The 26,559-nt window shown below is 35.7% G+C and overlaps 1 protein-coding gene and 1 non-coding gene across 2 annotated transcripts in view; one reads left to right on the top strand and one right to left on the bottom strand.

Annotated features, from left to right (window-relative positions):
* The window catches only part of RSBN1L (round spermatid basic protein 1 like), a 77,727-nt gene that overhangs the window by 24,625 nt on the left and 26,543 nt on the right, over window positions 1-26,559 (top strand). Inside the window, exons 2-3 of the mRNA XM_065938959.1 lie at window positions 16,930-17,046; window positions 24,162-24,802. Of these exons, the coding sequence (XP_065795031.1) occupies window positions 16,930-17,046; window positions 24,162-24,802 (758 nt within the window). The remainder of the gene's footprint in view (window positions 1-16,929; window positions 17,047-24,161; window positions 24,803-26,559) is intronic.
* On the bottom strand, window positions 1,729-1,801 carry TRNAG-UCC (transfer RNA glycine (anticodon UCC)). Its single transcript has one exon. It is a non-coding gene; the product is annotated as a tRNA-Gly (tRNA).

Raw genomic sequence — 26,559 nt, 5'->3', positions numbered from 1 at the left:
GGTCTTAATTGACTTTGTTGGGGAGGGGGTGTAATAAATGTCCTCTTTCCCCATCCCACTGTATGTACAGTATTTTCTCTTTACTGTATCCTTTTATCTTTTTCTTTCCATTTATGTTCTTATAATTTTTGTAATTTACTTTCCCTTCTGCTTCCCCACTTCAATTCTGTGTCATTTTTCTTCTGCTTCCTGCTTCTCAGATCTTATTTCCAGCTATACTTATTCCTGGGTGGGGAATGGTCACAGGGGAGGAGATGACAGTTATTGCTCAATCTCATGGACTGCATTATTGCGCTGTGAATTATGCCACGTATGAAAAACAAGTAAAACATTACATGAAGCTTGTTTGAGGTTTGTGCTGCAAGAATGTAATGTGGCTGATAGCTTTAGTATGAATTTCTCCCAACATTTCTTAAGAACTGCTCTGGTGGATTTTTATGACTTTTCTATTTAAAAAAAAAACAAAAAACTAATGAGCCTGTATGAAGATCCTTCTCTTTACCAAAAACCGTCTTAATGAGTCATAATGAATGGCATTTCTTTTTGTTAAAACCTTAAATTTAACAAATTATGTATATATGTTTACATATTCAGAATATAAATATATAATATAATTGTATTGTGTTTTCACCTTTCTTTTGTTCTCTTTTTGAAGTATAATGTAATCTTGAGGTAATGTGTGTAAAGTAAGACAGAAATACATTTGAATAGTTATAATGAAGGGAGGACTTTGAAAATAGTAAGATTATTTGTATGTATGTTTATTACTTCATCACATATTAATTCATTGTTTTATTTTGAAGTGTCCTTTTCTCTTTTCTCTTTCCTTCTAACATGCCAGAAGTGATTCTAAATTTTTCTTAAGAAATTATTTGTTTGAAAATAATTATAAAAAAAATAATTATCAGTTCTTCCTTCAGGGAGACATGGTTTAGGCTTAACAGCTTACACATGTAATGCATAGATATGAATCTGTTTCTGTTGCAGGAATGTTAAATACTTTAGACATGCTTGAGATAAAACCAGGAGTGCCCTTGTTCCTCAGGTGTATGTTTCTGTCCTTCCAGACCTTTTTCTATGCATTTACATGTATACATTTTAACATACATACACACTCACAGAAAAGAATATGTAGTTTATTTTTAAAAGCCTAAACATCCTATCTACATTTTTCTGTAACTTGCACTTTTTTTTTTTTTTTCCGGCTTACAAGCAATGTATATTTACGTATCCCACCAGGCTCGTCTGTCCATGGGACTTGGCAGGCAAGAATACTGGAGTGGGTTGCCATTCCCTTCCCCAATGTAACTTGCACTTTTTAACCTAACAGTGTGTCTTCGAGCTCTGTCCATTACATAGTGTTAAGTTTATGTACACAACTTTGTGTGACTGTGTGTTTTTCTTTTAATTAACTAGGTTTTGTTGTTATATACTTACATGAAGTCTACATTTCAATAAGCTTTTAGTTTTAGAGCAGTATTAGATGTACAGGCATGTTGGGGACTTCGTATAGAGTTCCCATATGTGCTGTATCTCTTTCTTATATTATTAAAATCTTAAACTTTTATATTTGTCTTAATTAACGAAACATTATCGATACATTAACTAAAGTCCATATTTTATTCAGATTTCCTTAGTTTTTTTTTTTTTTTCTAATATTTGTTTATTTGGCTGCATCTGGTGTTAGTTATGGCACACAGAATCTTCGCTGCAATGTGTGGAATCTAGTTCCTTGACCAGGAATCAAACCTGGGCCCCCTGCATTGGAAGTGCAGATTCTTAACCACTGGACTACCAGGGAAATCCCAGATTTCCTTATTTTTTACCGAATTTCCTTTTTCTGTTCAAGGATCCTATTTAGGATACTACATTTTAAAAATTAATTAATATTTGCTATCTAGAGATCTTTATTTTTAAAATTTTACTCTGGTTTTTTTTGGTTATACATATACCTTTTTATTCCCCCCAGAATTCTTTTCCCATATAATTTATTGAGCAGGGTTTTCTGTGCTACACAGCAGGTTCTTTTTGATTATTTATTTTAAATGTAGCAGTGTGTTCATGTCAGTCCTAAACTCCCAATCTAATCCTCTCTCCCACTCTTCCCCCCACCATAACCATAAATTCCTTCTCTAAGTCTGTGTCTGTTTCTGTTTTGTAAATAAGTTTTTTGTATCATTTTGTTTTTTAGACCCTCATATAAACAGTATCATGACATTTGTCTTTGTCTGACTTACTTCATTTAATAATCTCCAGATTCATTCATGTTGCTGCAGGTGGCATTACTTCATTCTCTTTTTGCCAGTATTCTCTTTCTCTCTTTACGTATATCTCTTTTAGATTTCCTTCCCATTTAGGTCATCATAGAGCATTGAGTAGAGTTCCTGTGCTGTATAGTAGGTTCTCATTAGTTATCTCTTTCATACATAATATCAATAGTGTGTTTATGTGAACTCTGCTGTCCTAATTCATCCAACCCCCCTCTTGCACTTTGGTATTCATATATCTGTGTCTGTTTCTGGTTTTCCTTAGATTCCACATATTTAAGTTAATATATGATATTTGTTTTTCTCTTTCTGATTTCACTGTGTGAAATTCTCTAGGTCCATCCAAGTCTCTGCAAATGGCAGTTTCATCCCTTTTATGGCTGATATTCCATTGTATATCTGTACCACATCTTCTTTATCCATTCCTCTGTTGATGGATATTTAGGTTGCTTCCATGTCTTGGCTATGGTAAACAGCACTGCAGTGAACATTGGAGTGCTTGAAGATACCACGTTATATTTAGTTGTCATGGCTATTTAGGTTCCTCTTGGCTGTGATAGTTTCTTAGACTTTTATTGCTTTTGATGACCTTGACAGTTTGAGGAATATTGGTTAGGTATTTTGTAAAATGTCCCTCAGTTGGGATTTGTCTGATGTCTTCCTCATAGTTCGACTAAGGTAATTACCTGACTCATTGGAAAAGACCCTGATGCTGAAAAGATTGAGGGCAGGAGGAGAAGGGGACGGTAGAGAATGAGATGGTTGAATAGCATCACTGACTCAATGGACATGAGTGTGCGCAAACTCTAGGAGATAGTGAAGGACAGGGAAGCCTGGCGCTCTGCACTCCATGGGGTCACAAAGAGTTGGACACAACTTAGCGAATGAACAACAACAGTGGGTATTTGGGAGGAAGATCATGACTTGTAAGTTTTAAAAATAAAGTTTAATTTAAAAAATCAAATAATGTTGATGTATGGAAGAAACCAGCACAGTATTTTGTAAAAGAATTATCCTCCAGTTAAAAAAAAAAAAAAAAAAAAACAGTACTGAAAAGTTTATAATAAAAAATGGCCAGGACTCTCTCCATTGTCTCCGTCCAGCTGTAACTCTTTTAAAAAAATGTATTTTATTGCCGTATAGCTGATTTACAATGTTGTATTAATTTCTGCTGTACAGATGAGTGAATCAGATATAAATATATATTCTTTTTCATATTCTTTCCATTACCGCTTATTGTAAGATGTTGAATATAGTTCCCTGTGTTATATGGTGGGACCTTATTGTTTATCCATTCTATCCATAATAATTTGCATCTACTAATCCAAACTCCCGATTCATCTCTCCCACAGATATAATTCTTAATTCTCATCTCCTTTTAATTTCAAACTTCTGAATAAAATGCTCATTACCTTTTATTTTTTTAATTGACCAGTTTTAGACATATATTGCATTCAGTACAGTTCAGTTCAGTTCAGTGGCTCAGTCGTGTCCGACTCTCTGTGACCCCATGAACCACAGCATGCCAGGCCTCCCTGTCCATCACCAACTCCTGGAGTCCACCCAAACCTATGTCCATTGAGTTGGTGATGCCATCCAACCCACTCATCCTCTGTCGTCCCCTTCTCCTCCTGCCCCCAATCTTTCCCAGCATCAAGAGTCTTTTCAAATGAGTCAGCTCTCCGCATCAGGTGGCCAAAGTATTGGAGTTTCAGCTTCAACATCATTCCCTCCAGTGAACACCCAGGACTGATCTCCTTTAGGATGGACTGGTTGGATCTCCTTGCAGCCCAAGGGACTATGAAGAGTCTTCTCCAACACCACAGTTCAAAAGCATCAATTCTTTGGTCCTCAGGTTTCTTTATAGTCCAACTCTCACATCCATAGATGACCACTAGAAAAACAACTGCTCTGACTAGATGGGCCTTTGTTGGCAAAGTAATGTCTCTGCTTTTTAACATGCTGTCTAGGTTGGTCATAACTTTCCTTCCAAGGAGTAAGCATCTTTTAACTTCATGGCTGCAATCACCATCTGCAGTGATTTTGGAGCCCAGAAAAATAAAGTCAGCCACTGTTTCCACTGTTTCCCTATCTATTTGCCATGAAGGGATGGGACTGGATGCCATGATCTTAGTTTTCTGAATGTTGAGCTTTAAGCCAACTTTTTCACTCTTCTCTTTCACTTTCATCAAAATGCTCTTTAGTTCTTCTTCACTTTCTGCCATAAGAGTGGTGTCATCAACATATCTGAGGTTATTCTTGTTAGGATAAATAAGAATTGATCGCTTCTATAATTTAGCTTCTTTCTTATCTCTAATAATTTCATAAACCTAACTAGGGTTATTAAGATGATTAAGCAGTAATCAGGCATTATTGACTTTGCAAATACTGTTCAGTGCAGATCAGAAGTCCTTTCTTGGTTTTCAGAAAGCTAAAAATTGCCTCTTTTTCATTTACATACATACTTTTTACTTCATTTTCTGTCTTATTCTCTGTTCTGTGATGAGGTAGTGTGTGGTGATTCTCCTTTATTCCTGGGGGTGTTTTTCCTGCAGTTCTCCGTTCTTGTTTCTGGCCCACCCTGTCACCCTCTGAGCCAGCTGCGCGGCTCTCACACTGCTCTTTCCTCTGTTGCTCTCCTGGGCTCCGGGTCCTGTTTGCTGTGTCTCAGGTCTCCCTCCTCCTTTGTGTACTCCTTTACTTCAGCATACCCTCAGGTAGCTTCCTAAGAAAGGGTGCATGTGTGATGAAAATTTTGAACTTTTGCTTGTCTGAAAATGTCTTCCTACATACTTGATTCATAGTTTGGCAGATTCTAGAGTTCTAGGTTAAAAAACATTTTCATTCTGAACTGTGAAGGCACTGCTGCAGTGCTACATTCTAGCATCTACTGTTACGTTGAAGAGTCCAGTTACACATTGTTACCTGATATATAATATATATATATATATAAATTTTTTTTTTTTTTCTCTTCTACCCTGGAGGCTTTTAGAATCTTTCTTTATCCCCAGTGTACTGAAATTTCATGAGGGTGTGCTGGTACAAGCGGGGTGGGATGTGGGGGTAAGGAGGCTACAGTGCTGAATGCCATTCTTTGTATTCATCCGTTAAAGAATCTGCATTTTGTAGACAGATCTTTTTGGGGGGATTTATTGATTGATTGGTATTTTCTTCCTTATACAGTTGTTTCTTTCTTGTGAAATTTCAGTTCATTTGATATTGGAGCTCCTGAATAGATCCTTTGGGTTGCTGTATTTTCTGCTATTTTTCACTTCTTTTTCTGTTGCTCTGTTTTCTGGAAGATTATCTAAACTTGATCTCTTCTAACCTTTTAATTAAGCCTATCAGTTTTGCTGTTGTTTTTTTAATTTTCAAAAGTTCTCTCTTTTAAAATTTTCTGATGCAGTTCAGCTTAAGTATCTTAGGGAAGTACAATCAGCTTGTATTTACCTTGCCTAGGGTACCTGAGTCTTGAGGCCTCTTCACTTTCTTCAGAAGATTAATGTTCAGTGTTTGCCTTAAGGGGTAAGATTGAAATGATCACTTGAATGTTTGGGGTGAGGTTAAGAGAACTGGGAAATCAAGCTCTTTCTTATATAAACTTTTAAACAATTTCTCTTGTTTTAAGATCCTTGTATATGTGTCTATGTAGATGGGGAGACAGTGGAAACAGTGTCAGACTTTAATTTTTTGGGCTCCAAAATCACTGCAGATGGTGATTGCAGCCATGAAATTAAAAGATGCTTACTCCTTGGAAGGAAAGTTATGACCAACCTAAATAGCATATTAAAAAGCAGAGACATTACTTTGTCAACAAAGGTTCGTCTGGTCAAGGCTATGGTTTTTCCAGTGGTCGTGTATGGATGTGAGAGTTGGACTGTGAAGAAAGCTGAGCGCCGAAGAATTGATGCTTTTGAACTATGGTGTTGGAGAAGACTCTTCAGAGTCCCTTGGGCTGCAAGGAGATCCAACCAGTCCATCCTAAAGGAGATCAGTCCTGGGTGTTCATTGGAAGGACTGATGGTGGAGCTGAAACTCCAGTACTTTGGCCACCTCATGCGAAGAGTTGACTCATTGGAAAAGACCCTGATGCTGGGAGGGATTGGGGGCAGGAGGAGAAGGGGACGGCAGAGGATGAGATGGCTGGATGGCATCACCGACTCGATGGATATGTGTTTGAGTAAACTCCGGGAGTTGGTGATGGACAGGAAGGCCAGGCATGCTGATTCATGGGGTCGCAAAGAGTCAGACAGGACTGAGCGACTGAACTGAACATACATACATATACAGATGTATACACATAAATGTGTGTTTACATATACATACACAGTATACATTATATGTCAAACTTGGGATTTTTTTATAGGTTTACACTTACATATGTCAGCTTGCAATTTTCCTCTAACATATCATGAAAATTTTCCCTGTGAAGTTAACTGTTACTTAAATATGATATTGGGGGGGCTTCCCAGGTGGTGCTAGTGGTAAAGAACCCACTTGCCAGTGCAGGAGATGTAAGAGACATGGGTTCAGTCCTTGGCTTAGCAAGACTCACTGGAGGAGGGCATGGCAACACTCCAGTATTCGTGCCTGGACAATCCCATGGACAGAGGAGCCTGGCAGGCTACAGTCCATGGAGTTGCAGAGTCACACATGACTAAAGTGATTTAGCATGTATGCTCACAAACATAATTTTTAATGACTTTGTAATCTTCCATTTCTTAATATACCCAAATTTAACTAATTTCCATTATTAAACATTTGTTATTTACAGTTTTTTACTATTAAGAATAATATAGAAAAAGAATAATATGGGATGTAGACCCTTGCATGAGCATTTTTGTGCAGACTTGGTTTTCTTTTTATTAAATCTTAGTTGTGAAATTGTGGGATAAGAGGAATGATGGGTTTTAATATTTTTTCAGTGTGTTGTTAAATTGCCCTCCAGTAAGACTATCAATTTATACTCATTATGGTTGTATAGAAGTACCTATTTACTTCACCTTTGCCAAGCAGCACTAGTTATTGTTAAGAAAAAATTTTGTGTTTATAGAAGATGATGGACAGTTTGTGATACATGTAAGTCAAATCATTATGCTGTATACACCTTAAAATTTATTCAGTGATCTATGAATATCCCAATAAAACCGGTCAGTTTGATAGGTGAAAAAAATGATTTTACTTTATTTTAATTGAGTTTTTCTTCATGTTTATGGGACATTAACATTATTTGAAATGTGCTTGTTTTATGTGCTTTGTACCTTTTTCGATTTACTATTTTTTATTTTCTTTTTAAGATTTTTTTTTTTCTGTTGATAATTTTTTCCTTTCTTGGTGTTAAATTGTAAGAGTTCTTTGTGTAAAAACAACTCTTTGTAAAAAAGAAATTACCCCATTGTCATTTGGGAAATATTATTTGTCTTTATTGAGGCTAATCCAGAAAAGGTTTGGATTCCTACTGTTGTTGAAGAATAGCTTTATTAACTCTTAAAGCTGTTTGTCAAAAATGACCAGGTCACTTAGAAAAGGGATATATGTACATTTGAAGAACTAATCCTGAAAGGTTTTCAGGACTAAGAATTTCCTTTCTTGCGGTGGAAAAGAAGGAAGAATTAACAAAGATCAAAGTAGAGTATTACTGGAGAGAAAGTCGTGATGAACTATAGAAAAATAACAGTAATGTCCTACTTTATTGCAGGACTTCTTTCATGCATCGAACAAGCATTTATTGAGGGAGAACCATCTCTGCCTCAAGGAATGTACACTGGTGGGAGCAGGAGTGATGCTAAGAAGAAAGATATGTTTGTAGCTAGCTAGAATACGGTATGAGACAGAGAACCTGCTTGCTGCATTATACAGTGTAGTGTTAGTGCACCTGGTCTGGTTTCTTAGCACAGATCAAATGAGAATGAGCCTGTCAGTGACTGCCAGAAGTTAGAGCTCTCACCTCTTGTACCTGGGTGATAAATGACAGGTGAAACAATAACAATGAAATGATTCTCAGTTGCTGTTTAGTTGAACATTTAATTTTTTCTTCTGTTTTTGAAGGCAGTATGAATATGACAGCGAATGTTAAAATGTCTTGTATTTTTGAAAGCAATGATGTATGTAGAAATGTAGTTAGAGCTGTTAAAACAGGTGGCTGTCATGTGTTATTTGGAAATCTGTAAATCAGTTTTGACGATTCCAGGTGAATGGCTTGTTGATACATTTGATCAGTTTCTTAAAGGTATTCATAGTGCTTTTTCTAAGTTTTGCTTTCTTACTGGAGCAGTTCATGTAATACTTGTGTGTGTGTATGTGTGTATTTTCATCCCTACATTATCATAATAACATCAATACTTGTGGAGACTACTGAATTTTATTATAACCAGATGAAAACAGTTATTTTATTATTTAAGAACTGGTTTCCAGGGGACTTCCCTAAAGGTCGAGTGGTTGAGACCTCACCTTCCATTGCAGGGGCTGTGGGTTTGATCCCTGATTGGGGAGCTGGGTTCCTGTATGTCTTGTGGCCAAAAAATGTAGAACAGAAACAATATTGTGACAATTGAATAAAAGCTTGAAAAAAAAAGACTTATTTCCAGAGTGGTGCTTAACATGATGATCAACTGATACCTTATCAGTTTTAAGGTTCTTTAGTCAAGCACTAGAATTGTTTTTGCCTCTTACACATAAGTGCTCAATAGAAATGTACTGGGTGAATGAAATATATGTTATTATACATTGCTGCATATATGGTTTACACTACTAAATCATAAGTTGATCATATGTTTGATGAATTCCATTTATATTTTGTTTGAAACTATTTTCGTTAGCGTTCCTTTTCATGTCTTAACTTTTCCATATGAGATCTGTCTTTAGCCCATGTGTGTTTTCCCACATACATAATTTATAGTATGTTGTGAGTTGTAATGACTTACTTATTCCTTCTTTTTTCCTTCATTCTTATATTCCTTTGGCCTCTTCAGATTTAAATTGTTTTTGTGGGTCTTTTAGCATCTGTGTTCCATCTGTCCTGTATCCCCCTTTTTATTTTAAAATAAAACTTGTCCTTATGTTAAATTGGACTTTTCAAAACACATACTTTTGTTGTTCTTACGATGGAATAATTCTTACTTTTATTCTAAGAATTGTGACAGGAAATTGAGCTAGAAATTCTTTCCAAGCCTTAGATTACACCCTGAAGGTTAAAACTGTACAAATTCTTGGTCATGGAAAGAAATAAAAACTTAAGAATGATGATCATTAAAGAACAACCTATTCATGGGAAGGGGGATCGGGATGGGGAACACATGTAAATTCATGGCTGATTCATGTCAATGTATGGCAGAAACCACTACAATATTGTAATTAGCCTCCAACTAATAAAAATAAATGGAGAAAAAAAAAAAAAAAAACAACAACCTATTCAGTAAACTAGATGCCAGGGAGTCTTTTTGTGTGTGTGTGTGTGGAAAGACCTAGAAGTGGCCTTTATAAATAAAAATGCATTACTGTGTAGTAGCAGCAGACTTGAGGTTGTTTAGATGGTGGAGTTCTCAATTGTTATGGCCCAAAATGTTTATTATACCTCAGTAGTATGGGTAGATAGATAATAATAGTCTATATGTATAAGGCATATTTTATAAAATGTTTTTGTATAGACTTCTATTTAATCTTACCTAAACTCCATTTTACAGCTGAAACTGGAGATCTGAAAGTATGTTAGTTATCAGGGTTATAGAGCTTAAACTTGAACCTGGGTCTTCTGAGCTTGTGAATTTCCCACTTAATCATAGCTCTTACATGTTTGCCTGTAACAAGCAAATACCTAACATAACATCTTTATACTATCTGGAACATGACTACAGAAAATTTAATGAATGTACTTCAAGTTGGGTTTTGAAAAAGGATGTGCTCTGACCGGAAGCAGAAATTTCTCCGAAGAGTGAGTGGGGTCGAGACTGAGATAGATGTGTATGTACGGACAACAGTTATACCACAAAAATGCTTTTCTTCTATGTATATATAGGCTTATTTGTTTTTGTTTCCTTTGTTTTGAGGGTATAGGATAGGCAGTAAATGCAGTTATGTTGTCAGTCACTCTTAATGTCTTGACTTTGCCATTGTTTTGTTTCCATAGGTGTCTTTCATATAATGACGTCACACCTTACTTTTTCTTGAACTATTTAATACTGTACTTGAGGGCATATTTCAAGATCCCTTTTTGTGTATTCAGTTCAGTTCAGCCACTCAGTCGTGTCCAACTCTTTGTAACCCCATGGACTGCAGCATGCCAGGCTTCCCTGTCCATCACCAACTCCCAGAGCTTGTTCAAACTCATGTCCATCAAATTGGTGATGCCAATCAACCATCTCATCCTCCGTCTTCCCCTTCTCCTGCCTTCAGTCTTTCCCAGCATCAGGGTCTTTTCTAATGAGTCAGTTCTTCGCATTAGGTGGCCAAAGTATTGGAACTTCAGCTTCAGCACCAGTCCTTCCACTGAATATTCAGGACTGATTTCCTTGAGCATTGACTGGTTTGCTCTCCTTGAAGTCAAAGGGACTCTCAAAGAGTCTTCTCCAACACCACAGTTCAAAAGCATCAGTTCTTTGGCACTCAGCTTTCTTTATAGTCCAACTCTCACATCCATACGTGACTACTGGAAAAACCATAGCTTTGATTGGATGGACTATTGTTAGCAAAGTAATGTCTGCTTTTTAATATTCTGTCTAGGTTGATCATAACTTTTCTTCCAGGAAGCAAGCATCTTTTAATTTCATGGCTGCAGTCCCCATCTGAAGTGATATTGGAGCCCGAAAAAATAGTCTGTCACTGTTTCCATTGTTTCCCCATCTATTTGCCATGAAGTGATGGGACCAGATGCCATGATTTAGTTTTATGAATGTTGAGTTTTAAACTGGATTTTTCACTCTCCTTTTAGTTTCATCAAGAAACCCTTTAGTTCCTCTTCACTTTCTGCCATAAGGGTGGTGTCATCTGTGTGTCTGAAGTTATTGATATTTCTCCTGGATATCTTGATTCCAGCTTGTGCTTCATCCAGCCTGGCATTTTGCATGATGTATCTGCATATAAGTTAAATAAGCAGGGTGACAATATGCATCCTTGACGTTCTCCTTCCTTAATTTGAGAACAGGCTGTTGTTCCATGTCTGGTTCTAACTGTTGCTTCTTGACCTGGAAACAGATTTCTCAAGAGGCAGGTCAGATGGTCTGGTATTCCCATCTCTTTCAGAATTTTCCACAGTTTATTGTGATCTACACTATCAAAAAGGCTTTGGAATAATCAATAAAGCAGAAGTAGTTGTTTTTCTGGAATTCTCTTGCTTTTTAGATGATCCAGCGGATGTTGACAATTTGGTCTCTGGTTCCTATGCCTTTTCTAAATCCAGCTTGAACATCTGGAAGCTCATGTTTCACGTACTGTTGAAGCCGGGCTTGGAGAATTTTGAGCATTAACTTTGCTAGTGTGTGAGATGAGTGCAGTTGTGCGGTAGTTTGAACATTCTCTGGCATTGCCTTTATTTAGGTTCGGAATGAAAACTGACCTTTTCCAGTCCTGTGGCCATTGCTGAGTTTTCCAAATTTGGTGGCATATTGAGTGCAGCACTTTCACAGCATCATCTTTTAGGATTTGAAATAGCTCAACTGGAATTCCATCACGTCCACTAGCATTATTTGTAGTAATGCTTCCTAAGGCCCACTTGACTTTGTACTCCAGGATGTCTGACTCTAGGTTAGTGATCACACCATCGTGGTTATCTGGGTCATGAAGATATTTTTTGTATAGTTTTTCTGTGTATTCATGCCACTTCTTCTTAGCATCTTCCGTTTCTGTTAGGTCCATACCATTTCTGTCCTTTATTGTGCCCATCTTTGCATGAAATATTCCCTTGGTATCTCTAATTTTCTTGAAGAGATCTCTAATCTTTCCCATTCTATTGTTTTCCTTGATTTCTTTGCACTGATCGCTGAGGAAGGCTTTTCTTATCTCTCCTTGCTATTCTTTGGAACTCTGCATTCAAATGGATATATCTTTCCTTTTCTCCTTTGCCTTTTGCTTCTCTTGTCAGCCATTTGTAAGGCCTCCTCAGACAACCATATTGCCTTTTTGCATTTCCTTTTCTTGGGGATGGTCTTGATCACTGTCTCCTGTACAGTGTCACGAACCTCTGTCCATAGTTCTTCAGGCACTGTCTATCAGATCTAATCCCTTGAATCTATTTGTCACTTCCAATGTATAATTGTAAGGATTTTGATTTAGGTCATACCTAAATGGTCTCGTGGTTTTCCCTACTTTCTTCAGTTTAAGTCTGAATTTGGCAATAAGGAGTTCATGATTTGAGCCACAGTTAGCTCCCAGTCTTGTTTTTGCTGACAGTATAGAGCTTCTCCCTCTTTAGCTGCAAAGAATATAATCAATCTGATTTCAGTATTGACCGCCTGGTGATGTCCACATGTAGAGTCTTCTCTTGTGTTGTTGGAAGAGGGTGTTTGCTATGACCAGTGCGTTCTCTTGGCAAAAACTCTGTTTGCCTTTGCCCTGCTTCATTTGGTACTCCAAGGCTAAATTTCCCTGTTACTCCAGGTATCTCTTGACTTCCTACTTTTGCATTCCAGGCCCCTATGATGAAAACGACATCATTTTTGGGTGTTAGTCCTAGAAGGTCTTGTAGGTCTTCATACAACCTTTCAACTTAAGCTTCTTCAGCATTACTGGTTGGGGCATAGACTTGGATTACTGTGATATTCAATGGTTTGCCTTGGAAACAAACAGAGATCATTCTGTCATTTTTGAGATTGCACCCAAGTACTGCGTTTCCGACTCTTTTGTTGACAATGAGGGCTACTCCATTTCTTCTAAGGGATTCTTGCCCACAGTAGTAGATATAATGGTCATTTGAATTAAATTCGCCCATTCCAGTCCATTTTAGTTCACTGATTCCTAAAATGTCAATGTTCACTCTTGCTATCTCTTGTATTACACAACTGATATACTCCTACTGCAGAAACTTAAAAACTTTTTGCCACTTTAAAGTAATGGCTGTTAATTTGCATTATCTTTCAGTCTGTTTTTTGAATGTGTGTATATTAATTATAAATTCTTAAAAATTGTGGTTTGTAGAGGCAGGAGGTAGGTAGAGAAATCTCTTTGCCTTCTGTTCCATTTTTCTTTGAACCTAAAACTACTTAAAAAAAAAAAGAAAAAGAATATCTGTAAGTAAATATATTCATAAATAAAGCCTATAAAAATTGGATCATGCTATATTACAGTTTTATTTCCTGAGAAACTAGTTTAATTTTATTCTGCAAAAATATATTCTGTTGTAGATTTATAGCTCATATTCTTTATTTGCCATTAAAATTCTATAGTTGTTTTAATCTTTGGGGTTAGAAGTCAGGATCATGGTTACCCTTAGCACTGCATAAAGACTGAAGGGAACACAGAGGGTACTGGGTGCTGTTTATTTTTGTGAAAATTGAGTGGTTTTTGGTACTTAATGCTTTTTTTTCCTGTATGTATATTATACTTTAATAAACTTAAAAGTTTAATAGTTATTGAAATAATACATTTAGGTTAATAAATATTTAGGGATAATTGGGAAAAAATGTGGAGACATTTCAGATAACTGTTTTCTTCAGTTGTGATTTTAAATGATATGTAACTAGTTCATTTTTAAAAAGTGTGATTACTTATGCAATATTAACTTATATATGTGTCTAGGCTCCAGCTATTTGTGCTGACATTTTATGGCTGAATGACAGTCTATTATATGATTTCAAGGATTTTAAAACATCAAAAGTAAGAATAGTGAAGTAATCTGAAGTATGAGAACAATTTAATCAACTCTAGAATTTTAGAATAAGTTGTATATGAGCATATATCAGAACTGGAAAAGGTCAGTTTTCATTCCAAACCTAAGGAAGGGCAATGGCAAAGAATGCTCAAACTGCTGCATAATTGCACTCATTTCATATGCTAGTAAAGTAATACTCAAGATCCTTCAAGCTGGATTTAGACAAGGCAGAGGAACCAGAGATCAAATTGCCAACAACCATTTGATCATAGAAAAAACAAAGGAATTCCAGAAAAAATATCTGTTTTCATTGACTATGCGAAAGCCTTTGACTGTAGATCACAACAAACTGGAAAATTCTTCAAGAGATGGGAATACCAGACCAACTTACCTGCCTCCTGAGAAAACTGTATGCACGTCAAGAAGCAACAGTTAGGACCAGACATGCAACAATGGACTGGTTCAAAATTGGGAAAGGAGTATGTCAAGGCTGTACATTGTCACCCTGTTTATTTAACTTATGTGCAGAGTATATCGTCTGAAATACCAGGCTGTGTAAATCACAAGCTGGAATGAAGATTTCAGGGAGAAATGTCAACAAGCTCAGATACACAGATGAAACCACCCTAATGGCAGAAAGCAAAGAGAAACTAAGGAGCCTCTTGATGAAGGTGAAAGAGGAGAGTGAAAAACTTGGCTTAAAACTCAGCATTCAGAAAACGAAGATCATGGTATCTGGTCCTGTCACTTCATTGCAAATAAATGGGGAAATAATGGAAACAGTGTCAGACTTTATTTTCTTGGGCTCCAAAATAAAGCTGACAGTGACTGCAGCCATGAAATTAAAAGACACTTGCTCTTTAGGAAAAAAAACTATGGCAGACTTAGTGTATTAAAAAGTAAAGACATCACTTTGCCCACAAATGTCCATATAGTCAAAGCTATGGTCTTCCCAGTAGTCGTTTAATGGATGTGAGAGTTGGTCCATAAAGAAGGCTGAGTGCTGAAGGATTGATACTTGCAAACTATGATGCTGGAAAAGACTCATCAAAGACTGCAAGGAGATCAGACCAATCCATCCTAAAGGAAATCAACCCAGAATATTCACTGGACGGACTGATGCTGAAGGTGAAGCTCTACCTGATGCCACCTGATGCAGAGAGCCGACTCATTGGAAAAGACATTGATTCTTTTTAAAAAATGGTTTTATGTATGTATTTTTGGCCATGTTGGGCCTTTGTTGCTGTGTGCGGGCTTTCTGTAGTTGCGGCACACAGGCTTCTGATTGCCGTGGCTTCTCGTTGCAGAGCGCGGGCTCTGGGGTGCACAGGCTTCAGGGGCTGCACGCCCAGACTCTAGAGTAGAGGCTCGATAGTTGTGGCAGTTGGACTTAGTTGCCCCGTGGCGTGTGGGATCTTCCCAGATGAGGGATGCAGCTTGTTATCTCCTGGATTGACAAGTGGATTCTTTACCGATGAGCCACCAGGGAAGTCCTCAAATCTGTATTTTTAAAATTAATATGTTTTAAAATACTTGTTAAGTACATAGATTTAATGTTTTTTAGGAATTATCTGTTTTAGTAGTCTAGAGAGTGGTTCGGTCCGGTAGCCCTCCGTCTCACATGGCTATTGAGCAGCTAAAGTTGAGCTACTTTGTATTGAAATGTGCCGTGAATGTAAACTGTAGACTGAATTTTGTAATCTTATTATGAGTAAAAGAATGTGAAATATCTCAATAACAGTTTTTTAGTATTGGTTCCCTGTTGAAAAATATATTATTAAAATTAATTTCACCGGCTTCCTTTTGTTTCTAATGTGACTGCTAAAAATGTAAATTTACTTATGTGGTAACCCTTATATTTCTATTTAACAGAACTGATCTAGACAGTAATCTAAATAAACATTAGATGGCTCAGACCTGCATTTAGGGTAGTATTTATAGAAAGAGAAGTATGAAGGGATTTGAAGAAATTATGCCGCTGGCACATGTGGTGTATAATCTTGGCTGCTACAGGATGTTTTGCAGTTTTGTGTGAAGTTTTGTGTCGTAACTTTGTAATTGTAGTGAGCTTTTTGAGGACAAGGACTTCATCACTATTTTAAAGTTCTCCTCTACATTGTTTTTGCTGGGTGCATAGGAGCTTGATTGAATAAACAAGAATTATAAAAGGACATCAAATAATTTTGCAGACACAGTTTGAATTTTAGAATGTGGACCAATGATTCTTTGAGTTCCTATATGCTTTGTTTTAATATCATAGTATCACTAATTAGCCAAGTCAATCATGTCTTTTTTAAAAGATACAAGGGTAAGGAAACTTAACATCTAGTCTTATATGTATGTGTGTGTGTGTGTGTGTGTGTATATATATCAGACTCTGGGTAGTCTTTTTCTATCTTCCTTCATTTAGCCCTGGTGTAACCTATGAAAATTTATCATCCATCATTTTAAACATTAGGCTATTGAGAATGAGTATTTTTTCCAGTGTTGTGTTAACCAATATGCCCAACTTCAAAACTAGCCCTTTTTACACTGTAGTTTACTCTCCTGATTAAAGTTAGCCAATTATTTTAAGTGATTTGAAGTTAGGCTGATGTTGTGTTGGAAATGAAGTAGGTGAAGAATAATCTGTAGAATAAAATTTGTAATGATACATTTTGACAGCTTATGATGTATATATTCCAGTGTTTAATATATGAAAGGAAATTTAAAAATACTTCTTAAAGACTTAGAGAAAGAAAAAAAGGTGTAAGTGTTGTTCTTTCTGATTTCCTTGGTGTATTGTAATTTGAGAAATTGCATTGTAGTTCATGAAAAAACTAAAGTTGTAAGATGTTTTGAAGTATTTATTTTGTCTTTTAGATAAAATCAAAGACAAAATTAAAGAGAGAGATAAAGAAAAGGAGAGAGAAAAAAAGAAGCATAAAGTAATGAATGAGATCAAGAAAGAAAATGGAGAAGTAAAGATTTTGCTGAAAAGTAAGTTTATATTAAGTGATTTCAGTTGTACGATGTTACATTGTTGAGTATATTTATTGGCTTAGTGATTAAAATAAGAAATGTTACTTGGTGCTGAATGTCACTGAGAATAAACATTTGTGGTCAAGATATGAAAAGTTAATAGTGGACTTTTCTAATCTATATAGTAATATGTCTTTAGCATATTTATTTAGCGAGTTATTGGAAGTAGTAAAGGTAATTATTAGGTTCCTTGAATTATTTAAAAATAGGTTATATAATTCTGTGTTTACATTACTAGTTTATCGATATTTGGATAATCCAAAAGAAAAGACTAAAGCAATATTTACCATGATAGAGAGGTATGGCAGAGGCAGTGATCTTACCAATATTTGATGATAATCACTATGCATAGTTTAGAGGGAGCATTTTACTCTGAGCTAAATAACAAGATATTCTGTTTTACTGTATGTTTCTTGCATGCTTAAGAATATCCTTTTTGTTTCCTATTTTTTTCTCATTATAACTGTTTTAGTTATTATGTGGGGGTGGATGGTTAGGTAATAATATAGATCCTATTAATAAATATGAACTCTTCGAGAGAGAATTTGTGATAGAAAGATAGTTTTAAATTCACTCAGATAGGAAGGTAAGAAGAATCAATGGCATTTGCTTGCTTGATAGCTAGCAAATTCATTAACTGCCTCATCAAGTCAGCAATTTGTTGATCATAACACATTGACTTTTATTAATTTCATGTTGAATTTGCATGTGCATAAGCCTTACTGTCTACGTAAGGGAGAGAAGTCCATAGCACTGTAGGTGCAATGAAATAACTGGTTAATTACATAATTTAAGGTACATAGACTTTTAGATTCTATGATTTCATTTAACTCTTTGTCCTATTTCCACATGTTCTTTGGTGTACTTTGGCTAAGCTCTTATTTTCTACTTGTCAGAACTTTATTTTCTAAAAAATTCTTTTGACCCTGAAGAAACATCACAGAGCTAAAGTTGGTGACTACTTGGTTAATGCTCATGGTCCTTTCGTTTTGTTTCTTTGCCAGTGTGTTTGATGTGTGTTGTCCAAACAGAACAAATTTTGAGGCAGAAATTGAATATAATCACGCTAGGGCTGTACAGCAGCTTATGATTCACACTTGAAATGTTTTTTTTCTTTACCATATTGGTGTAGTCATTTTTTAAATTGCTTTAGTCACATAGTCATTTTATTATTCATTTGAGTGTCCAGTAAATTGTAAATTCCTATCACTTGGTTGAATGTTAAATTCCTTGCATACCATTAATGTGAAGTATGTGAACCTCGAAATTACATATGCAAGCAGAATTTTAAATAACCTAAAAAGTGGAGATTTTTCTAGTAATATACAGTGGTAATCTTAATTTTGAAATAAATGAAAAGCTTAAGAGATAATTAAGCTAAATTGAACCCTAGTGATGATAGAGGGGAATAAAAGAGATTTGGAAATAAATTGATCTCTGGGATGACATAGGAAAATATACTTACTGTGAAATGGAAGTAAATAATAATTACTGCCTTTCAGCGTTGTGGAGATTAAATGACGTTAAGTATAGGGGAAGTACCAAGTACAGTGTCTAGTCCACAGATATTCAATAAATAGATATGAATCTTTCTTGTTAACATGTACAAAAGATGAACTCTTGTGATTAAAAACAATGAGAAAACTTATCTCTCCTCGGAGGGTAAAAAAAACTGAAAGTGAAAGTCACTCAGTTGTGTCTGACTCTGTGACCCCATGGTCTGTATAGTCCATGGAATTCTCCAGGCCAGAATACTGGAGCGGGTAGCCGTTGCCTTCTCCAGGGGATCTTCCCAACCCAGGGATCGAACCCAGGTCTCCCACACTGCAGGCGGATTCTTTACCAGCTGAGCCACAGGTAGTATGTAGATAATTAAATGAATAAAAACATGATTAACTTGTGAGATTGTGCCTGTCCCATGGTAAGCAGTGAGTAAGTACTAGCTATTGTTATTATCCAGCACAGTTTGTCCCGCTTGTGTGGCCAGCCGTTTACCGAGTGAGCCTCATGATCAGGGAAAGGCATCCTCTGTTATTGGTGTCCTGAAGCAACAAGAAAATCAGTTAGGTTGGGGGCGGTAAGTGTGCTGTTCCTTATTGCCTTGTGCCCCGCTGTATGGTTTCTGACTTTTCTTCCCTTTGTAAGTTTCTCTTTCTGATGATGCCAGCATTGCAGGGCAGACACAGGCATGGAGTGGGTGATGACCCGTGAGTATCTGACATAGATGCTAACTCTTTCTCCACACCAATCTTATTTCCTCCAGATTTTCATTAAAGCTGCATCGAGTATGACTAGAGATGTATATATGATATGATTACATAAGTAGTGGAAAGGTGTTATTAATGGACAAATCTTATAAATTTTTTCACTAATAAAATAGGAGTTTGCTTTATTAGAAACAGTTTAAAGGAACAAATAAATTTGAAACATAAACTTATTTAGCTCATTTTTTTATTTCTAATGTCTACCAGTTACTTTTTCTGAATATACTTATATGTTCCAGTCATTTTATGTTCTTTATTGATAAAGGTGTAAGAACATGGATGTTACCAGTATAGTATTTTTGAGAGTAAATTTTGTCATTATAGCATATCAAGGAGCTTGATGGTGAGCAGGTGAAAAGGGCATTAAAAGAAGCCAATGTTCAAGGTTATTGGTAGTGTAGTAAAGGTCAGGGGTAGGTAATTCTTGAAAGGAAGAGTGAAAATGTTGCTGTGCGTAAAAGGAAAGTCATTCCCAGAGACCACAGGCCGAAAATAGCTAAGCTAATTACTATTTTGTTTCTGTGTATGATAATGAAATTATGTATATTACTTTCCATATTAAATATGAAATCAGATCCAGTGTTTCTGGCAACCTTTATTAACACTCAAAATATACTAGGGTTAGGAATGGGAATTAATTCTAGTGATTTTGTAATTTTTAAAGATTTTTAAAAAATAACTTGCCATTAGTAACACATACTGGATTTTCTTTTTTATCTGTGTTTGTGATTTTTTTTTCCTGTCTCTATCAGAGTGTCTCTTCTGGCTGTGTGTATATCTCCATTTATCTTTGTGTCTGATTCTCTCTTTGACCATCTGTGCATGTGGGGAGGGGGCAGGGTATGTGTGTTTTAGATCTACTGTACGGATCTTCAAGGGGAGGGTCTCCCATCAACTACATTTCTATACTTTTTGAGGATCCAAATTACTTAGCAATTCTTTCTGTTATGGGTATTTACCAGGATCCTCTAATAAAACACTGTAGTTCTGATGTAATTGGGCTCTGTTTGAAGAATTATGAATTTAGAGTAAATATATACTTTAAATACTATTTAGTATAAGAGAAGAACATTAATATTCAAAATAGTCTTACCACCTTAAGTATTTAAAAATTTCCTACATATATATCTATTGCGTTTCATGCATCATTCCAAGACAGGAAATGCATTATATAAAACTAAAAAATCTATCTAGTAAAGGCTAGCGTTTGATATACAGATACATTTTATTTGTATCCATTGGAGGGGAGGGGTCCCAAAGAACACCCCCAGGTTTGATGATTTGCTAGGAGGACTCACAGGACTGGGCCTAAGTTTGTACTAATGGCTGTGACTTTTGGTAGAGGATACAAGGTACAGTCAGTAAGGACAGAAGGCACATGTGGCAATTTCTGGAGGAAGCTAGGTGCAAGCTTCCAAGAGTCCTCTCTCAGTGGAGTCACACAAGATGCACTTAGTTCTTCCAGCAGTGAATTGTGACAGCATGTATGAAGTGCTGTCTACCAGGGAAGCTCAGTAGAAGCTTAGGAGTTGGGGTTTCTGTTGGGAACTGGTCACACAGGCGCCCTCTGTCTAGTTGGAGCAAAATCCAAGGCTCCCAGAAGGAAGACAGGTGTTCGATGTAAACCATGTTATTTGCAGAAACAGTTTAGGCACAATGAATCACTTTTATCAGAGAATAGTAGTAACCTTCCCAAGATACAAGTTCTCAGGTGCCAACCAAGGGCCAGCCTTGCAAACAGGCCTTTCTAAGGATAGCACTCTCAGGCATTTTATGTTAACTCTCTTCTGTTCATGGTGCTCACTTTAATATTTAATTATAATTTGTCATGTAAGTTTAATTACTTGATTTTCAATATAATAATCTTTTGACTAATTTGCTATTAGTTAGGGTTTCTCAGTTTCTATTATACTACAACTATTTTCATCTGTAAGAAAGAAACTATTGTACCTGTTTTATTTTAATGTAACATGTATTCTGAATGTTTTCTATTTTAACTTTTAAAAAATGTATTAGATGTAAATTAATTGGGTATCAAGGTTATATTTTCATTCAAATGAAATTCTGCTTGTATTGGCAAGCTGTTTAATTTGTTCAATTTTACGTGTATTTTCAGTTTAGTTATTAACTATACCTAGAACAGTTAAACTGTTTTAAGTCCTGTTTTTTTTTATTATTGATTTTATTAAAGTTCTCTGTTTTAATTCACTACTGTCTTTTTTCCTCGACTCATTTGGATTTCACTTACATATATAAACCTCTTTTTATCTTTCATTTTGATTAACTATTTTAACTTTTCATTACTAATTTTGTTCCTAAGATATTAACTGAATTGATGTTTTGATCATTTATACCTGGGTAGCAAGTATGAATTTGTTTTTATATTTTTAACTTACTTACATGTAGACTCTTGAGAAAATTAACACTTTGCATTTTATGAATTTGCAAACTTGTGTAATCAATAATGTTGGCAGATTTTTAGTTTTGCTTTTCACAGTGATACCAATTTGGCCTTCATTCCATACTTAAGAATTTTTAGACGAGATGGTTAATTATTAACATTAAACTTTCCCATTTTAAGAATTGCTGTGAACTTGAGAGAATTTTTATGCTTTTTGTTTCAAGGTTAGGGTACGGTGAAAAACTGACTGAACTGGAAACGGGATAACCCTGTAAACGTCAGGTAGTCTGTTGGTGAGAGAAATCTTTGTATTCGTGGATTCATTAAATGTTCATATATAGCAATGTACTAGAAAAGCCAGGAGGGATTCAATGATTGGTAGAAAAAATGTTTCACTATGAATTTATTAAAGTTATTTGTTTCACTCAGACATTATCCTGAAGGATACATGTTATACAGGCATCCTGTGAATGAAAAAAATAATAACTTTGTTTGACTGTATCATATGTATTCATATATATGGAATATATAATAGCAGTTTATGAATTTAGAGCGAAAATGTTTCAGTTCCAAAGAAAAATGATGAAAATAACATAAGAGTTGTCTTTATAGGATGGGTAAGAAAGTCCAGTAGTGAGTACTGGGACAAGGCAAAGATGTTTTGGGAAAAGGAAATAACTTTACCAGTAGTAGGAAGATAAAGTAGGATTAGGTATGTTTCATAAGAAATTGTAAGTAGTGTAACTGACCAGAGCATCGTGGTACTTGAGGACACTGAGTTTGGATTCTAGACTGAAGAGATTGTATTTTATTCGGTAGTCATTGAGAACCCTTGAGAACAGTTGAATGAAGGGATGAACATGATCAAAACAATATATAAAACTTAGAGAATTAGTGTTATGGCTCTAGCATTAAGGATGAGAGTTAGTCATGAGGCTTTTAGATCAGAAGCTCAGGCAGTAGTAGTATCATGGAAGTTAAAAGTAATCTTAAGGATGAGGTGGGTGATTACATAGAACCTTGGAGAGATCAGGAAAAATGACTTGAGAGAATATCATTGGATTTGATATTTGAACAATCTGGGAAAGTAAGTTTGAGTAGACTGGAAACAGACCCAGAATTTAAAGGATAGAAATAGTCATGTAATAAAGATAAGATACTGGTGGGTATAGTGGTTCTTTATGAGAAGTTTGATGGTCAAGAGAAGAGGAGAGAACTTTAAGCAACGGGTTTTGGAGTTGGTGGGAGGGACTTATTTTTGGAAAGTAGGCAGGACATCTCAATCACCAGAGACAGAAAAGAATAGCAGAGATATGTGAAGATGGGAAAATTTAGATAAAGAAGCAGGTTGCGAAGATTTAATTCATGACTGGTTATCTGTAAAAGTGAAATAAAAGATGGAAACAGTGAATGCTTTTTTTTGTCCCTCAATTGTCATCTTAATAACTTTTTTATTTTGTTTTAGGAACCACAATATTTTCTTATTAGGATGTTTGTTCCTTTCTGTGTTTCGTATTTCGTATTGTCTAGAAATAAATATACTGTGATAATGTTGTATTTAATATGTACACTTAAATTCTATAGCTGTATAGCCACTGAAGATTAATCTTTTATTCTTTGGATTTCTAAATTTCTGAGCCTAGTGTCTACTTACCTTTGGTTACAGAGGTTCATTAATATATAAACTTATTATTGACCCATTTCTTCTTTTCTTTAATTTCTCTCTTTACCAGTAAATGGATATCATTTATACTTAGGACATGAGAAATTATTCTGATTTTGTCATCTCTTTATGGTACCTTGCTGAGTTTTCAGTGGGAATTTTGTAGACTCTAGTAGATCTAGAATAGCCTGTTTTAGATTAAAAAGTAGTTTACGGAGAAGAAAGTATGGTAAAGAGCTAAGGAATTTCTGTGTTTGTTGCTTGTATACTATTGCAAGTGTTTTTCTCCTTTGCTGATTTGTAAATCTTGACACCTGTATGTAATTTTTAAGAACTTAAAAAAGATACATATCAATGGAAAATATCTGCAGGGCATTCATTGTTCACATTGACTTTTGTTCAACTTTCCATTTCTGATTTTCTGTATTTAAAATTTGAAGACTATGATTTCTAAAACATTGATTTCATTACTTCATTAAACACTGATTGAGCATCTAATGTCAGAATGGTACCATTCACTGTAAGCATAGCTGTCTTAAGCCTTCCTCTGTGTGTATGTGTGCCTATGTGTGTGGAGAGAGGGAAAGAGCCTGACTAAATTGTGATTATCAATACTGTGTAAAACAAGTCCCAAATATAAACTTCATTTTGTGTAAACTTTGCTTATTTTTATAAAACAGTTCCTGAAGCATGATATTTAAAGAAAGTAAAATACATAGTTTCAAAAAAAAATTTTTCCCAACAGGTGGGAAGGAGAAACCAAAAACAAGTGTAGAAGACTTACAAATTAAGAAGGTAAAGAAGAAAAAGAAAAAGAAACACAAAGAGAATGAAAAACGGAAGCGTCCAAAAATGTATAGCAAATCTATTCAAACTATCTGCTCAGGATTGCTATCTGATGTTGAAGATCAAGAAGCCAAAGGTATCCTAAATGATAACATAAAGGACTACAGTGGAAAGAGTTTGGATACCAAGAATTATGATTCCAAAATTCCAGAGAACAGTGAGTTTCCATTTGTCTCATTAAAGGAGCCACGGGTTCAGAACAACCTCAGAAGGCTGGACACTTTGCGGTTCAAACAACTCATTCATATTGAGCACCAGCCTAATGGAGGTGCATCAGTTATCCATGCCTACAGCAATGAACTCTCCCATCTGTCTCCTGTGGAGATGGAGAGGTTTGCAGAAGAGTTTGTGGATCTGGTGTTCAGTGAAAATGAGAACTCTGCAGCTTTCTATGTAATGGGTATTGTTCATGGGGCAGCTACTTATTTACCTGATTTTTTAGACTACTTTTCATTTAATTTTCCCAATTCACCAGTGAAAATGGAGATATTGGGAAAGAAGGATATAGAGACAACGACTATGTCCAATTTTCATGCTCAGGTAAGAGGTTTTAGTTGTGGTTTTTTTTTTTTTTAACTTTTTTATTATATGTTTTAGACAAGTTAATTATGTTCTTTGATCCTCATTTTCTTACAGGTTTGCAATAAAAAAGGTAAGGATATAATGAAACCTCTTGGGGATATTAAGAATAAATTGCTCTCTTGATGTGAACACTAGAGTTTAAATTTCAGCTTCTATTTGTCTGTCTTTTCTTAAAGATAGTGAAATAATTAAGATTCTGTTGTCCTTTTTTCCTTGGGTTTATTTTGGGAGTGAAATGAATTTACCTATTTATTATTCCAGTCCATACAATAGTTCTCCTGCCTGCACATCACTTAAAATTGTCTTCTTGCTTTATGCAGTAGTGCGTTAAAAGTGCTCAGCATTGGATTCGTCATAGGGAAGGTGCTGAATAAATGTTGGGTATTCAGCATATTGTGGTACAAAGGAGTCATTAGTTAAATATGTGATTACGTGAGAATATTAGCATATCTGCATATATTGAGCTAATTTCTATTTCCTACCCTTCTCATTGTAGAATGTACATTATTTTAAATTAACTAATTAATTAATTTTGGCTGCATCATGCAGCTTGTGGAATCTTAGTTCCCTGACTAGGATTGAACAGTGAAAGACTGGAATGCTAACCATTGGACCGCCAGAGAATTCCTGAATATACCTTATTTTAGAACGCAGAGGCAGAATCCAGTCCACTGGCTTTAATTAGAAGTGAATGCTCTGTGGGAGAAGGGGAGGGTGGGATGTTTCGAAAGAACAGCATGTATATTATCTGTGGTGAAACAGACCACCAGCCCAGGTGGGAGGCATGAGTCAAGTGCTCGGGCCTGTTGGGCTGGGAAGATCCAGGGGAATCGGGTGGAGAGGGAGGTGGGATGGGAGACCGGGATGGGGAATTCGTGTAACTCTATGGCTGATTCACATCAATGTATGACAAAACCCAATGAAAAATTAAAAAAAAAAAAAGTTAAAAAAAAAAAAAGTGAATGTAGGCCCCATCTAAAGGCTGGTGCATCATTATTCCTTCTCAGATCAGAGACTGCTTAGGCTGAAGATCAGCAATTTTCATGTTTATCTGTGCTAAAGTTTCCAGTATTCTAAGTAATAATTGATATTCTGGTTTGAAAAGAGGAAAAAAAGTGAAGAAAGTTTCAGAGAGATCTTAGTGATCATCTGTTCCAATCTTTCTCAACTTAAACACAGGTAGGAGTCATCTAAGGTTTTAAGGTTGGCAGCAGTGCCAGAAGCAGAACACAATCTTCTTAATCTCCACCCAAGACCCCTTTCCTTATTTTGAGTATATATCTTTTTTGTGTTTGTTTAATATCTGTTCAAGTTATAGTTTCCACTTTAAATGATAGTCTGGACATTGAGTCACACCCACACATACCAACCTTCCCACCCCACAGTATGTTTGGTGTGTATTCTATAATATATTGGAGTCTGGATAATGTGCTTTTATTTAGCATTTTAATATGTGTCTGTGTGTGAGGGGGTACTTACTGTTGGAGAATTGGAATTTAAATATATTTTAGAGCTGAAAGGGAGCTGTAGAGCATTTGTCACTTGCTCAGTCATTTTATAAATTTCAGAATGGTTAGTAGTTAGACTGGCATCTAGTAATAGTGTCTACTATGTATTGAGTACTACCTATTGACTACCAGGAACTGATTTAAGTACTTTATATTTAATAACCCATTTAATCTCCATTACCATTTAATTTTAGCAATGAGGAGAGA

This window comes from Muntiacus reevesi, chromosome 6, assembly GCF_963930625.1.
Source record: "Muntiacus reevesi chromosome 6, mMunRee1.1, whole genome shotgun sequence".
NCBI classification, from domain to species: Eukaryota; Metazoa; Chordata; class Mammalia; order Artiodactyla; family Cervidae; genus Muntiacus; species Muntiacus reevesi.
Note: the sequence above shows the minus strand (reverse complement) of the source record. Positions and strands in the feature narration are given on the sequence as shown.